This window comes from Thalassophryne amazonica, chromosome 15 (assembly GCF_902500255.1).
Source record: "Thalassophryne amazonica chromosome 15, fThaAma1.1, whole genome shotgun sequence".
NCBI lineage: Eukaryota > Metazoa > Chordata > Actinopteri > Batrachoidiformes > Batrachoididae > Thalassophryne > Thalassophryne amazonica.
The window spans coordinates 52684309-52697195 of record NC_047117.1 but is presented as its reverse complement, the minus strand read 5'-3'; the positions used below and the strand labels follow the sequence as shown (position 1 = coordinate 52697195).

The window sequence follows — 12887 nt, the reverse complement described above, 5'->3', positions numbered from 1 at the left end:
GTGGAGCTGGTGGTGAGTTGTCTGTTAACCTGCAGTAACCCCTGTGTTAGTCAGAATGAACCGCCTGCTCCTTCAGCCTGATGTAACATTTGACGTGGCTCTTGATGGCTAGTTATGGACAATGTCTCCAGAGACGCAAACAATAGCTGATTTGTTTTTGGAGTTATGACAAAGAACAATGTTGTTTAATGTTTGCATTTCAACATGAAAGGCAAGTTTAACACATGACAACCTTTTCCATAATTGTCACTTTTATCAATATTAAACATGCTCTTGAATTAAAGGAGACCTGCATTGAAAAAAATGCAGTCAGATTTTTTGAACAAAAAATGACTTACATTTACACATAAGATCCTTCTGAATGTAGTAAAGTAAATCTGCAAGCCCAGATCTGTCATTCAACGGAGAAATCTTCATTTGAAAATGACAAATTTACAGCTAACATTTAGCCCTCCGCAAATTGTCTCTCTCATCATGGACGCTGCCGAGACGTCACGGACAAGACCCTCTCCCAGCATGCATTGCGCCAATTGTAATTTATGGATTTACGTCAGTTTGCATCTGCACCTTTTTCTTGTCTTATACGGAAGGATCTACTTTTTTTAAAACTTCATATTGTCTTGCGGCACGTTTGGTGAGTACACATTTCTTTTATTTGTGCTTGAAAATTATTTTGAGGGACTTTTTCATACGCCCGTTTGATTGAGTGGTGTCACAATGAAAATCTACTGTCTTTCGCCTCCGGTACCATCGCGGGATATGGAGGCAAGACCCGCAAAGAATCCCAGTCATTAAAAATATATAAACCTCTCTCAGCGTCCATGGAGCTCTGGGGCTCCGATTGCCGAGACGTGCAGTGCTGTGGATTTTGCCGCAAGAAGTCTGTCCTTGCAGCAACAGGTGTACCGGCGGCTTCACATTAAAACAGCGAGCGTAATCTCAGGACTTGTGCCAAGTGTGCTGCAGCTCCATTCAGTAGACAGAGAGGTGATGCCGGTGTTGTGCGCTGAATCTGGTTCAACACCGGCTGCAAAGCAGACACGGGCGGTGTGAGTGGCCCGCATCAGCGGTTAACGAGCTCGTTAACGAGCCCGCAGACTTAATAAGCGCAGCGGAGGCAGAGAGTGGGAGAGGAAGAACGGCGCACACTGTCGATGTCGTTGCTGATCTGAGCACACAGATCTGTATCTCACATTCATTGCAGCTTACTTTTGGATGTTGAAACCAGGACGTGTATAAATAACATTACTAACAGATAAAATCAATTTCAATGCGGGATCGGACTGAAGGCGGGAGCGCGTTGTCTTGTCCCTGACGTCATGGAAATGATACGGCTGTACAAACTGTTTTCACAGAGGGCTAAATTTTAGCTGCAAATTTGTCATTTTTAAACGAAGATTTCTCCACTGAATTACAAATTTGGGCTTACAGATTTACTTTACTGCATTCACAAGGGTCTTATAAATACATATCAGCTATTTCTTTATGAAATCTGACCACATTTATTTCAATGCAGGTCTACTTTAAAGGTTACGAATTTCTTAGGTTTCATATATATATATATATAGAGAGAGAGAGAGAGAGAGAGAGAGAGAGAGAGAAATGGGTGTGTGAAAGAGTGACAGGAAACAAGAGAAAGATCAGGGTCACATTTCAGCCTACAGTGTAGTTTGTTCAGTCTCAAAAATTAACAAACTACACCGCAGAATTACTGTTTTTTTGTTTGTTTACAATCTGCATTTCATGTTTTCCATAAATTTGTTTAGGAAGGAATGAATGATCATGAAAAGGACTGATCTTAGAGCTACAAACAAATTCATGCCATGTTTTTCTGAACCTCTTAATTGCTTAGTGTTTTTACTATGTTTGAACATTTTATGACATTTTATGATGTGCCACATCAGCAGTGAAGAAACTACCTCAGCTAACATGATGAATGATGCAGGATCATTAAAAACCAGTATAATAGAAAAAAAAAACACTTCCCACGATTACAAAGCAGGTTGCTTGCATTATTCCATTGCTAAAATGAGGATATAGTGGATTTGAATAACCCCATAGATGGCTTTCTCATTCACTCACATTTTTCAACAAATCAACAATTTTTTTGAAAACAAGATTTGTCACATACAAAGAAATCGTCAAATGTGACTAAAGCACTCAGAGACTTGATTGCACACTATTTTAAGGTGATTAAGTTTGCAACAAGCAAACTTGTCAGTTCAGATTATGCACATACGTATATCTTTGGGATTTGGGGAGGTGTCCAGCTGGTTACATAGTTGTGATATGTTCTGACCTTCAGCAGTCAAGTGACATTCTGTGAACTGCTAAACTTCAGCATTGACTGTTTTTGTACAAAGAACCCATTGGAGAAAGGGCCACAGGTCCACCAGTGAATAAGCAATTAAATTATACAGGGAAAACAATGATTTTAACTATGTGAAGAATGCAGTCAGGTTATTTTAGTGGAAAGTACACTGATAGCACGTATCACGCCAACGTGTGACCACGGCTCTCCTGCAGAAGGACAGAGGGTGGCGGGAACAGCTGTTAGCTTTATCTTTGTCAGGCAGACGGCGAGGTGCAAAGTATCTTCACCTTCACTGCTCAGAGTGCACATGACGGTGTGCAGATAAAAAGTAACAGGAAAAAATGAAACCATTTTTGCTAGGAAAGAGTGAATATTGCTAAAATTTAAATGATTGGATGAATGTTAGGGTTTTACAGCTCTGGTTAGCCTGAGACATTTTAGGTGGGGTTTGTCTACTACGTTCTTTCCTACAATCATAATTTTCAATTTCAATTTTAGTTTTATATAGCTCCAAATCACAACAAAGCTGCCTCAAGGCACCTCACATCAGTAAGGTTTAACCTTAACAACCCCTAGAGCAAGCACACAGGTGACAGTGGTACGGAAAAACTCCCTCTGATATTCAGGAAGAAACCTCAAGCAGACCAGACTCAAAGGGGTGACCCACTGCTTAGGCCATTCTAACCGTTCACAACTGTTAGAATGGCCTAGACTATTTGTCTAGAATGGCACAGACTATCAGTATCATAACTGGCAGTCTATATTATCTTCTAAGCTATACCTTCACAAACTCATACATGGGCCATATAATGGTGCCATTAAAAATTGGCATCATTACCACACAGATAGATTTTCATCAAGTCTTTCAGTTATATGACAAGAAGGACACAGCATATGAATATGTATGAGGAAAAAAATGTGGGTACCCTGAGCAAACTGTATCATTTATTAATTTTTAAGTCAATAGTTAAGTTAAGTCAATAGTTAAAAAAAAAATCTGTTCAAAAAATTAATTATACTCTATAGTTTCAAAAGTATATCCTTACAGCATGATTTCAGTCAAATAGATGTAAAACTCAAAATAATGATCTTAATTTTCTAAGTGAAATTTGACTTAAAGGATTACCATCTTTAAATTTTTATTTCTCTTGTTTGTCTTTGTGTTTCTGCAGCTCATCAGTATGAAGAGCTGGCAGGACATGCGTAAGGAGATTCTGTATCTAACGACCAATCCCGCAGGCTCTCCTAAACAGATGTACCAGGCCGTGTCGCGTATTGTCTGTGGGCACCCCGAGGGAGGTGGCCTCAAAATCAAGTCTCTCAACTGGTACGAAGACCACAACTACAAGGCCCTGTTTGGAAACCATGGCAACGACAGTGACAGCGAGCCTCTCTCTGTTTACGACAACTCATCCAGTAAGTGTCCAAAAGTCCTGGAGCAAGAAGTATGTTTTTTAGTGTTTAAGTTTTTTATGCTCAGCCTTGTGGGAAATACAACAGCAGGCTTTTACATTAGTTTGATTAAAATGAAGCTCATACACATTGAAGTGTGGTAAAAATCCACTTTTTTTTTTTTTTTAGGCCATCAAATATGGCCATCGGATATTGCAAAGGCTTTTCGTCCGTCCGTCTGTCTGTGCTCAGCATAAGTCCAGTCCTATTACTGCCAGAGACTTGAAATTCACAGCGAACATTCTTGGGACACAGACCTTGGACAAGTTCTAACATTGATGTATTTAAAGAGGTTAAAAAGTCACATTCTGTTTCAGTCTGATCCGTTTTGTTTTTAAGTGATGCGGGTGACAGCCAACCAGAGCAGAGCTGCACCATGACGTCAGTCGCTGTTCTCTTGAAGACTGCTTTATTTTGTGTGTTTATATACATGTTTTATGTAAAAGCTAGTGAGAAATAAATATTTCTAAAACTGAAAACTCTGTTTTTGGAACCTAATAACACCTCTGAACTTATTTACACGACATTTCGCTGAGGTTAGCATGATGATGTCACTTCCTGGTGTAGCTACCTGGTAACAGCTTCATTTCTGGTATATTATATAAAAGCTAGCGAGACAAACACTTCTAAAACTGGAAATGCTTTTCGTAACCTGATAACACCTCTGGAGTCATTTACAAGACATTTTACGGACGTTATCTTGCATGCTAACTCAAAGCTAACTTCCTATTGAGTTAAATATGTGTCATTAGTAACTGCAAATGCACTGAGGGTGATCTACAAATATTCCTTGATTTACACAACATAAACAAATGATGATTTGATTTGAACATGTACAAATTGTACGTAAGCCAATAGGATTGTAATAATTAATTAAACAACTGCAAATTATAAAGAACACAATGCTTATACGGCTGAGGGTATTTTAGCATTGCGTTATATTTCAGATTGTGGTTATATTCATCAAATTGCACAGCTCATTACTTTTTGTAAATCTTTTCAAGCGCCCTATTGCAACAACCTGATGCGCAGCTTGGAGTCCAGCCCCATTTCCAGGATGATCTGGAGAGCTCTGAAGCCACTGCTGATGGGGAAGATCCTGTACACCCCAGATACTCCAGCTACACAGAGGATCATCCACGAGGTACGTCATCCTGCTCTCGTGTCTCACTCGTCTTCCGGATCACAAAAGAAGCTCCATTAAATGGGACTGACCTTCTGCTTTTCAGGTGAATAAGACCTTCCAGGAGCTGGGTGTATTGAGGGACTTAGGAGGCATGTGGGAGGAGATGAGGATCAAAATTTGGAACTTCTTGGAGAATAGTAAAGAAATGGACCTTGTCAGGGTGAGTGGAGCACAAGTTCATCTGGTAAATGTGGACACGTGTTCTGTTAGTGAAGGGTCTGTAGATGGGAGAGTAAAAAAGCTACACAAGATGACTTTTTTTATTTAAAACATTACAGTTTTTAAGGAATTAATTTTTTTTAAGAAGTTGATCTTGCTCAGTTTACATTAAGTCAAGCACCATGGAATGACAGAAAACCCAACATCACAACTGTTAATTAACTGCTTTCCCTGTTTATCTAGTAGTTTAAAACTAATAATCTGTACGTCCCTCTTTTTAAATGATAATGTATCTGATGTGATTTCCAACAGAAAAACTCTTGTCTGTCCAGCAATATAACATCTTACTACCACTAGGAGGCACTTCAGAAAAGTAGCCTGCCACAGCCGTTTGCAAAGCAAATTTATTTGCATAGTATATGGGTCAGGTTTACCAGGCTATCACAAAACGTTAATCGTGCTGAATAAGTGAGAAGAAAGAGGAGAAAGGTGAAGAAATATCAGTTTCTTATACTGATGTGTTTTTCAGCGTAGAAATGCAAAGAGAAACAAAATGTGCTGGTAAGCAAATTCCATTGAAAAGGTCAAACATTTGTAGTGATAAACTTTAGTTGATTAAAACCAGGAATATGAATCTTGGCATTGTTGGCACTAAAAATACTTCGCCTCTCTTAAACCTTTTTTTCCCCTAACTATGGTCTCAGTCAATGTTTGAAAGTGTCATCATACACACAGTTTTTGTTTTTTGTTTGTTTCATTTTGTTAAACTGTCTCCTCAATACTGGTGGTTCTGTGTAGATTAGTGGTTACTATGTTGCCACCATCATTATTCTGTCTGTCAAGCTTGTCGAAATCATATAACCAACACCTCCCCCTAGTGGACGATGGTGACATCACCATTAATCAGTCCCTGGTAACCAGACAATCTCTGAACAAAGGAAATATCTCAGCCTTGGCAGTTGTAAAACATGATATCAACTAAACGTGCCAAATAATAAATACAATTATTCACAAAACCTTCTCATTTTAATTTTCTGCACTTTCAGTTAAACTCATTATAGAAACTTTGCATATTTTATTACCACCCTTAAAAAATGTCAGCTACCTATTTTAATAAACCCTACCCAATCTAGAACCCATGGATCCCCACGGGCAACACGCTAGTTATAAAGTATAATTTCAATGTCAGCTCTATTGGATATAAACTGAGATCGGGTTTTTCATAGTAATTAAATTCATTTTTATAAACTTCAGTCGTTGATTTCGTAGTTTAAAGTTTTTTTGTTTTGTTTTTTTATTGTCTTTTTGTAGATCCTGCTGCAAAATAATGCCAGCGCTGCTTTCCTTAATGCTCAGCTCAGTGAGACTGAGTGGCGTGTGTCAAACGTGTCAGACTTCTTATCCAAGGCCTCAGAGGACCGTAGGCCCGCAGGATCCTCCTTCACCTGGAGAGACGTCTTTAACGAGACTGACCAGGCCATACAGCTCATCTCACGCTTTATGGAGGTGAGTGTGAGATGTTTTACCAAAAAGGCAACACCCCATGTAGTTACAATTGTGTCTGGTATGCAGCTGTTATCATGTAACTGTAAAATGTGATAACACAGTTCAACCCAAACATAAAGATAAATATGCTAAACTCCAAAATTCTCAACTTCAAATCCCATTAAACATCAATGTCACTTTTACCATTTTATGTTAGACTATTAACATGCATGCACATAACTGATACTCAGTGTGCTTGTGCGTGCTAAAAATAAATGATGCGCAGCAGAAAACACAAGGGAAGAAATAGGAGGAAAGCAATGACAGACTGTAGGAAAAGTGTTTCCCTCTGTGTGCGGCCTGCTGTGCATCAATGATTTTTAGCACACACAAGCACAATGGGTACCAGTTATGTGCATCCCTGACTATTAAGAATGTCCTCACTGTATACACAGGGTGCAGGAAGTCATATTGTCATAGTTCAGGGTTTAATGTAGTAAGAGCTGAAGTAAAAAGAACGTAACGTCTTTATTTGAGTGCCATAATCTCTTTGTTTGTTTGTTTATTTTCTTGGTAACTCTCAGTGTGTGGACCTGAACAAGCTGGAGCCGGTAGCTAATGAAGAGCGACTAGTTAATAAGTCCATGGGTCTTCTTGACAGCCAGAGGTTTTGGGCAGGAATAGTCTTCCCCGATATCACACGCAGCAGCAGCACTGATCTTCCTCCCAATATCAATTATAAGATCCGTATGGACATCGACAATGTGGAGAGGACCAATAAGATTAAAGACGGGTGAGTGACTGTTCCTGCTGAGCATATTTTATTTAACAGATAATTAATATCATAGTGTTTGGAGGGTTATTGATTTTACTTTGCTGTGTAGGTACTGGGATCCAGGTCCAAGGGCAGACCCCTTTGAGGACCTGCGGTACATTTGGGGAGGCTTCTCCTACCTTCAGGATATTATCGAGCATGGAATCGTCAGAGCCATCACCGGCTCTAAGGAGCGGACCGGCATCTACATCCAGCAGATGCCTTACCCGTGCTACGTTGATGACATGTAAGTAACATCAACAAGCAAACAGGTTATCGTTTGTGTTTTAGCTTCCAGATGATCATGTTTTTTGTTTTCTCTCATTCTCCATCATCTTGCCTTTTCACAGTTTTTTGCGGGTGATGAGCCGGTCGATGCCTCTGTTCATGACGTTGGCGTGGATGTACTCTGTCGCAATCATCATCAAGGGCGTTGTATATGAGAAAGAGGCACGGCTGAAGGAGACCATGAGGATCATGGGACTGAACAACGGTATTCTGTGGCTCAGCTGGTTCATCAGCAGTTTAATTCCGCTGCTGATCAGCGCTGGGTTGTTAGTGATGTTGTTGAAGGTTAGTGTGAAATACCCATGCATGAAGATCAGTAAACAGCTGAAAATGTAGACAGTGGTCGAGGAGGTTCATGGTGTTCGTGAAAATAAGTGATGTCATTGTGCTGTCCTCCTGCTTTCTTCTCAGGTGGGCAACCTGTTGCCTTACAGTGACTCTGGTGTGGTGTTTCTGTTCTTGGGATCCTTCGGCGTCGTGACCATCATGCAGTGTTTCCTCATTAGCACCCTGTTTTCTCGTGCCAACTTGGCAGCAGCCTGTGGTGGAATCATCTACTTTACCCTCTACCTGCCCTACGTGCTGTGTGTTGCCTGGCAAGACTATGTGGGCTTTGGGGCAAAAATTGTTGTGGTATGTGAAATTAATGTGCTGACATATTGTACTGAGTCAAAAATCTTAAGCAAAAATATCCTGCAAATATCACAAAAATTTGAAGATAGTAAATCTTTGACAGTAAAGAGTTCTAAACGTTAAATTAAATTCTGTCTCCTGTCACTTCACCTTTTAAAACTGAATTTTGGGTAAACTATCCCACGCATTAAGGAAAACATCATGTTGATGAGTTCAGTATTCAGTGATTATGACCATCCTTTTGTCTTTCTCTGTTTGTTGTCTTTTTGAGATCAGACATTGTGTTGGAAGCTTACAAAATAATCATGTTTTAGGCATATGATAAGATCTGTTAGTTTGCCTGATGTGCTGCTTCCTTACATATCATAAACAGAACTCTCTGTTACATTGTTGTTGTTTGCTTTCTTGTTAGACTGTTTGTTGAAAACTAACATTTGGAACTTTCAGATTTGGTCTTTTATTGACATTCTTATGAAGGAAAACTGTCCAAAGGCCTGTGAGCCGGAGATACAGCTTTATTCATGTGAATACAGAAACACACCCTTTGTTCTGATTTGTTACCGCAAAACACTTGAAATTACTGCAAGACTATTAGAGAGAATGGCTGATAAAAAAAACATTTTTATAATGATTTTAAAATTGTCTTTACTACTTTATAAATTGTTAGTGGAGACAGATTCACCTTCTGAGCCAAAAGCCCCTTGCATTTTTTTTTTTTTTTTTTGCTGTATGCATTATGCAAAGTATCTGGCTTATTTTTACTGCTCTTACTAAATGCTGGTGTGTTTGTTCTTGTCCTCCCAGAGTCTGCTGTCTCCTGTAGCTTTTGGCTTTGGCTGTGAGTACTTTTCCCTGTTTGAGGAACAAGGTGTTGGAATCCAGTGGTCCAACTTGCTGGCCAGCCCTCTGGAGGATGACAGCTACAACCTGACAACGTCTATCTGTCTCATGCTGTTTGACGCCGTGCTCTACGGAATAATGACCTGGTACATCGAAGCCGTGTTCCCTGGTGAGTTCTCAACCACGTTTACTGCCTGTAGCACCTTTTCCAAGACAGTAATATGAACACAAATCTCTTAAATTGCTAAACCAGGTAAAGTGCAACTAAATAAGTTAGTTAAATTAATGGAAGTTATATTAAATTATTCATTGCAGGATATGTTAATTCCAAGTGTTCTGCATACACATTTCAACCTGTCAGAGGACATTTACTTGGACCATTACGGGGCTGGCAAGGATGTTAGATTTTGACATGTTAATGTCAAAATAAAGGTTTGGAAAATTAATCCCCAAAATTTTCATAATAAAGGATGCATATCATTGCGCCACGTGGAAGCCATATGCATAGCTGAGGTCAATCTAACAAACAGAGAGATATTCGAGCCACATACACATAGACATCTAACCCTAACCCTAAGGGCCCTTGGGCAAGGCCCTTAATCCCCGAGTTGCTCCTGGTGTGTAGTGAGCGCTTTGCATGGCAGCACCCTGACATCGGTGTGTGATTGTGTTTGGGTGAATGTGAGGCATAATTGTAAAGCGCTTTAAGCGTCTGATGCAGATGGAAAAGCGCTATTTAAATGCAGTCCATTTACCATTTTATTATCCACATTTATAGAATGGGAGATTATATTTGACTACATTTATCGCTGTCAAACTACAGTTTGAGGATTGCCGCAACTCACCAACAAAACTATGCATCAGACTCATGACTAAATATCCACATATCATCAGAGAGAATGGTTAACGTGATAAATGTGTATCCAGTAGCAGGTAATGAAAGATCTGTGATCGCCATCACAGCAAGGTGCCACAGACTGGAAGCTACGTTCACACCATCAGCTACCTTTGTTAGTTGTGTAATGTAACAGAGCATTCGTGACACTTGGATGAGTGGGAAAACATCATCAAGATGAAACAAGAACTCCAGTTGCTTTCGGGTTGCTTCTAAAAGTTTGCTATGCCAAAACAGACTTCACATAGTCTGTCCATCCATTTACTGCATGTCATTTTAGTGCTTGTGAATTAAAAACTAAAGAGTCACACTCCTCCAGGTCAGTATGGGATCCCCAGACCGTGGTATTTCCCTTTCACTAAGACCTACTGGTGTGGCGAGAATGAGGGCAAGAACATGTCCGCCTCCCTGTTAAAGAAAGACAATGCTGAAGGTACAACTAGTAATCAATATTTTTACTTATTTTCTATTTTAAAATGGGAAGATGTGTAAAATAAATGTTAAATATGTTTGTGTTCTTTAACTGAAGCGGTGTGTATTGAAGAGGAGCCGAGTCACATCGAGCCAGGTGTTTACATTGAGAATCTGGTGAAAGTGTACAGCCACGGCAATAAACTGGCTGTAGATGGACTCTCTCTGCGCTTCTATGAAGGACAAATCACCTCCTTCCTGGGTCACAACGGTGCTGGCAAGACCACAACTATGTAAGATAACACATACGCACATCTGCACTACTCAAACAGACCTTATACTTATAGCGAATGGTGTTATTATTGAGATTGTTTGGCTGATTTGACAATGAGGCTGACATTAAATCGCCTTTAACTGAGATAATGAAGGGTTGCTGTGGTGTTTAATAGGTCAATCTTGACGGGATTGTTCCCACCCACGTCTGGTACGGCCTACATCCTTGGCAAAGACATCCGCAGTGAGCTGAGCACCATCCGGCAGAACCTGGGTGTTTGTCCCCAGCACAACGTACTTTTCAGCATGTACGTGGACAATATTAAGAATTATATTTATTTATTACATTCATTTCATAAGAGAAAAATACACTTTCATTTTTGTCACTGTTTAGTTGGAATGTTTGGCAATACTGTTTTCTGTGTAATTATGGGGTTTTACTGTCATTCAGGCTGACCGTGGAGGAACACATTTGGTTTTATGCTCGTTTGAAAGGACTGCCGGAGGAAAAGGTTAAAGCTGAGATGGAGCAGATTGTGAGTGATGTCGGCCTGCCGCACAAACGAAAGTCACGCACCAGTACTCTGTCCGGTCAGTATTATTGCTTTCAGTTCTTATCTACTTAAATGTTTGTGTATTTTTGGGGACTTTTTGTTAAAATATGTTCTGGGTGTTTATTTTAGGAGGGATGCAGAGGAAGCTGTCAGTGGCACTTGCTTTTGTTGGAGGGTCAAAGGTTGCGATCCTGGACGAACCTACTGCTGGGGTTGATCCCTACGCACGCAGAGGCATCTGGGACCTGCTGCTGAAATACAGACAAGGTAAATATAAATATCAATGGTTTTCAAATACAGTGCCTTTTATTTAATTGTGCCGTGTTGTTAGTGTATCTGTCATCAGAAGATCTTTAAATGTAAAAGTTGAATAGTTTACAAGAACATTTACCTTCATTAACTTTTCAAATAATTTGCCCTTTGACCTGTACTTCCAGGCCGAACCATCATTCTGTCCACGCACCACATGGACGAGGCTGACATCCTGGGTGACCGCATTGCCATTATTTCTCACGGTAAACTGTGCTGTGTTGGCTCCTCGCTCTTCCTGAAGACTCAGCTGGGGACAGGCTACTACCTGACCCTTGTGAAAAGAGACTACGATGTATCGCTCCAGTCATGCAGAAATTCTGCCAGTACCGTCTCCTACACCAAGAAAACTGAGAAGGTAAGTGATGATAAGTGGTATTATTTTTACTGTTGTTGCTCTTAAGAGCAGATTTTTTTTTTCCCTACCTGTCGTTCATCAGGATGAAGGAGTAAATGTACAATTTTTTTTCTTGACTAACCTTCTAGTTTGCACGTACTTTGTTACATTTTCTCGTAATGTTCATGTTTCTGTGGTTTAGGATGACACTGTATCTGAGAGTAGTTCAGATGCAGGTCTTGGCAGTGAACCGGAGAGTGAAACTACCACCATTGGTAAGAACGGACACAAAATTAGCTGCCTTAAGAATGGCCAGATGTTTTTGCTGTAATTTAAATCAGTCTTTTCAGACTGAAATTGATGCCTAAAAGAAGCACAGCCAGTGACTGTGAGGATGTTTTATTCCATCTCTAACATCTCTTTGGTTCTTCTTCCCTACAGACGTGTCCCTCATTTCCAATGTAATCTTCAAACATGTTCCTGAGGCACGTCTAGTGGAAGATCTTGGCCATGAACTCACCTACGTCCTACCCTACCAGTCCGCTAAAGATGGCGCCTTTGTAGAGCTCTTCCATGAACTTGACGACCGACTCTCTGACCTAGGAATATCCAGCTACGGAATAGCTGACACCACTCTGGAAGAGGTAATAGCAAATACTTTGATCATGTATGTATCATTTTGGACAAAAGTTTTTGTTGGGGTGATTAAGGCCTGTATTTCATCCTTTATTTATTTTGGTGGGTGCGGTTAGGTTGATTTAGTGCATGTCCAAGAGGGTGCGTAACCTGGTCATGGCCGTGTTATGCTCATAACATAATATTAGTCAATCAGATTGTCTTCTGTCATTCCCTTTAACTGTTGCTGAGAAATTTCACTGTCAGGAAGTGTTTAAACAATGTCTCTGTAACACTGCGATGCTGATCTATTAATAGAAAT

General features: G+C 40.1%; 1 protein-coding gene across 2 annotated transcripts in view; it reads left to right on the top strand.

Annotated features, from left to right (window-relative positions):
- LOC117525993 (phospholipid-transporting ATPase ABCA1-like) overlaps positions 1-12887 on the top strand; it is a 71862-nt gene that overhangs the window by 44773 nt on the left and 14202 nt on the right. For both annotated transcript variants that reach the window (XM_034187979.1, XM_034187978.1), the window contains exons 9-25: positions 3487-3730; positions 4771-4910; positions 4996-5112; positions 6423-6617; positions 7181-7389; positions 7481-7657; positions 7761-7983; positions 8110-8331; positions 9136-9340; positions 10386-10499; positions 10596-10770; positions 10927-11058; positions 11202-11341; positions 11434-11571; positions 11742-11971; positions 12153-12225; positions 12392-12594. In XM_034187979.1, the coding sequence (XP_034043870.1) occupies positions 3487-3730; positions 4771-4910; positions 4996-5112; positions 6423-6617; positions 7181-7389; positions 7481-7657; positions 7761-7983; positions 8110-8331; positions 9136-9340; positions 10386-10499; positions 10596-10770; positions 10927-11058; positions 11202-11341; positions 11434-11571; positions 11742-11971; positions 12153-12225; positions 12392-12594 (2937 nt within the window). The remainder of the gene's footprint in view (positions 1-3486; positions 3731-4770; positions 4911-4995; positions 5113-6422; positions 6618-7180; positions 7390-7480; positions 7658-7760; positions 7984-8109; positions 8332-9135; positions 9341-10385; positions 10500-10595; positions 10771-10926; positions 11059-11201; positions 11342-11433; positions 11572-11741; positions 11972-12152; positions 12226-12391; positions 12595-12887) is intronic.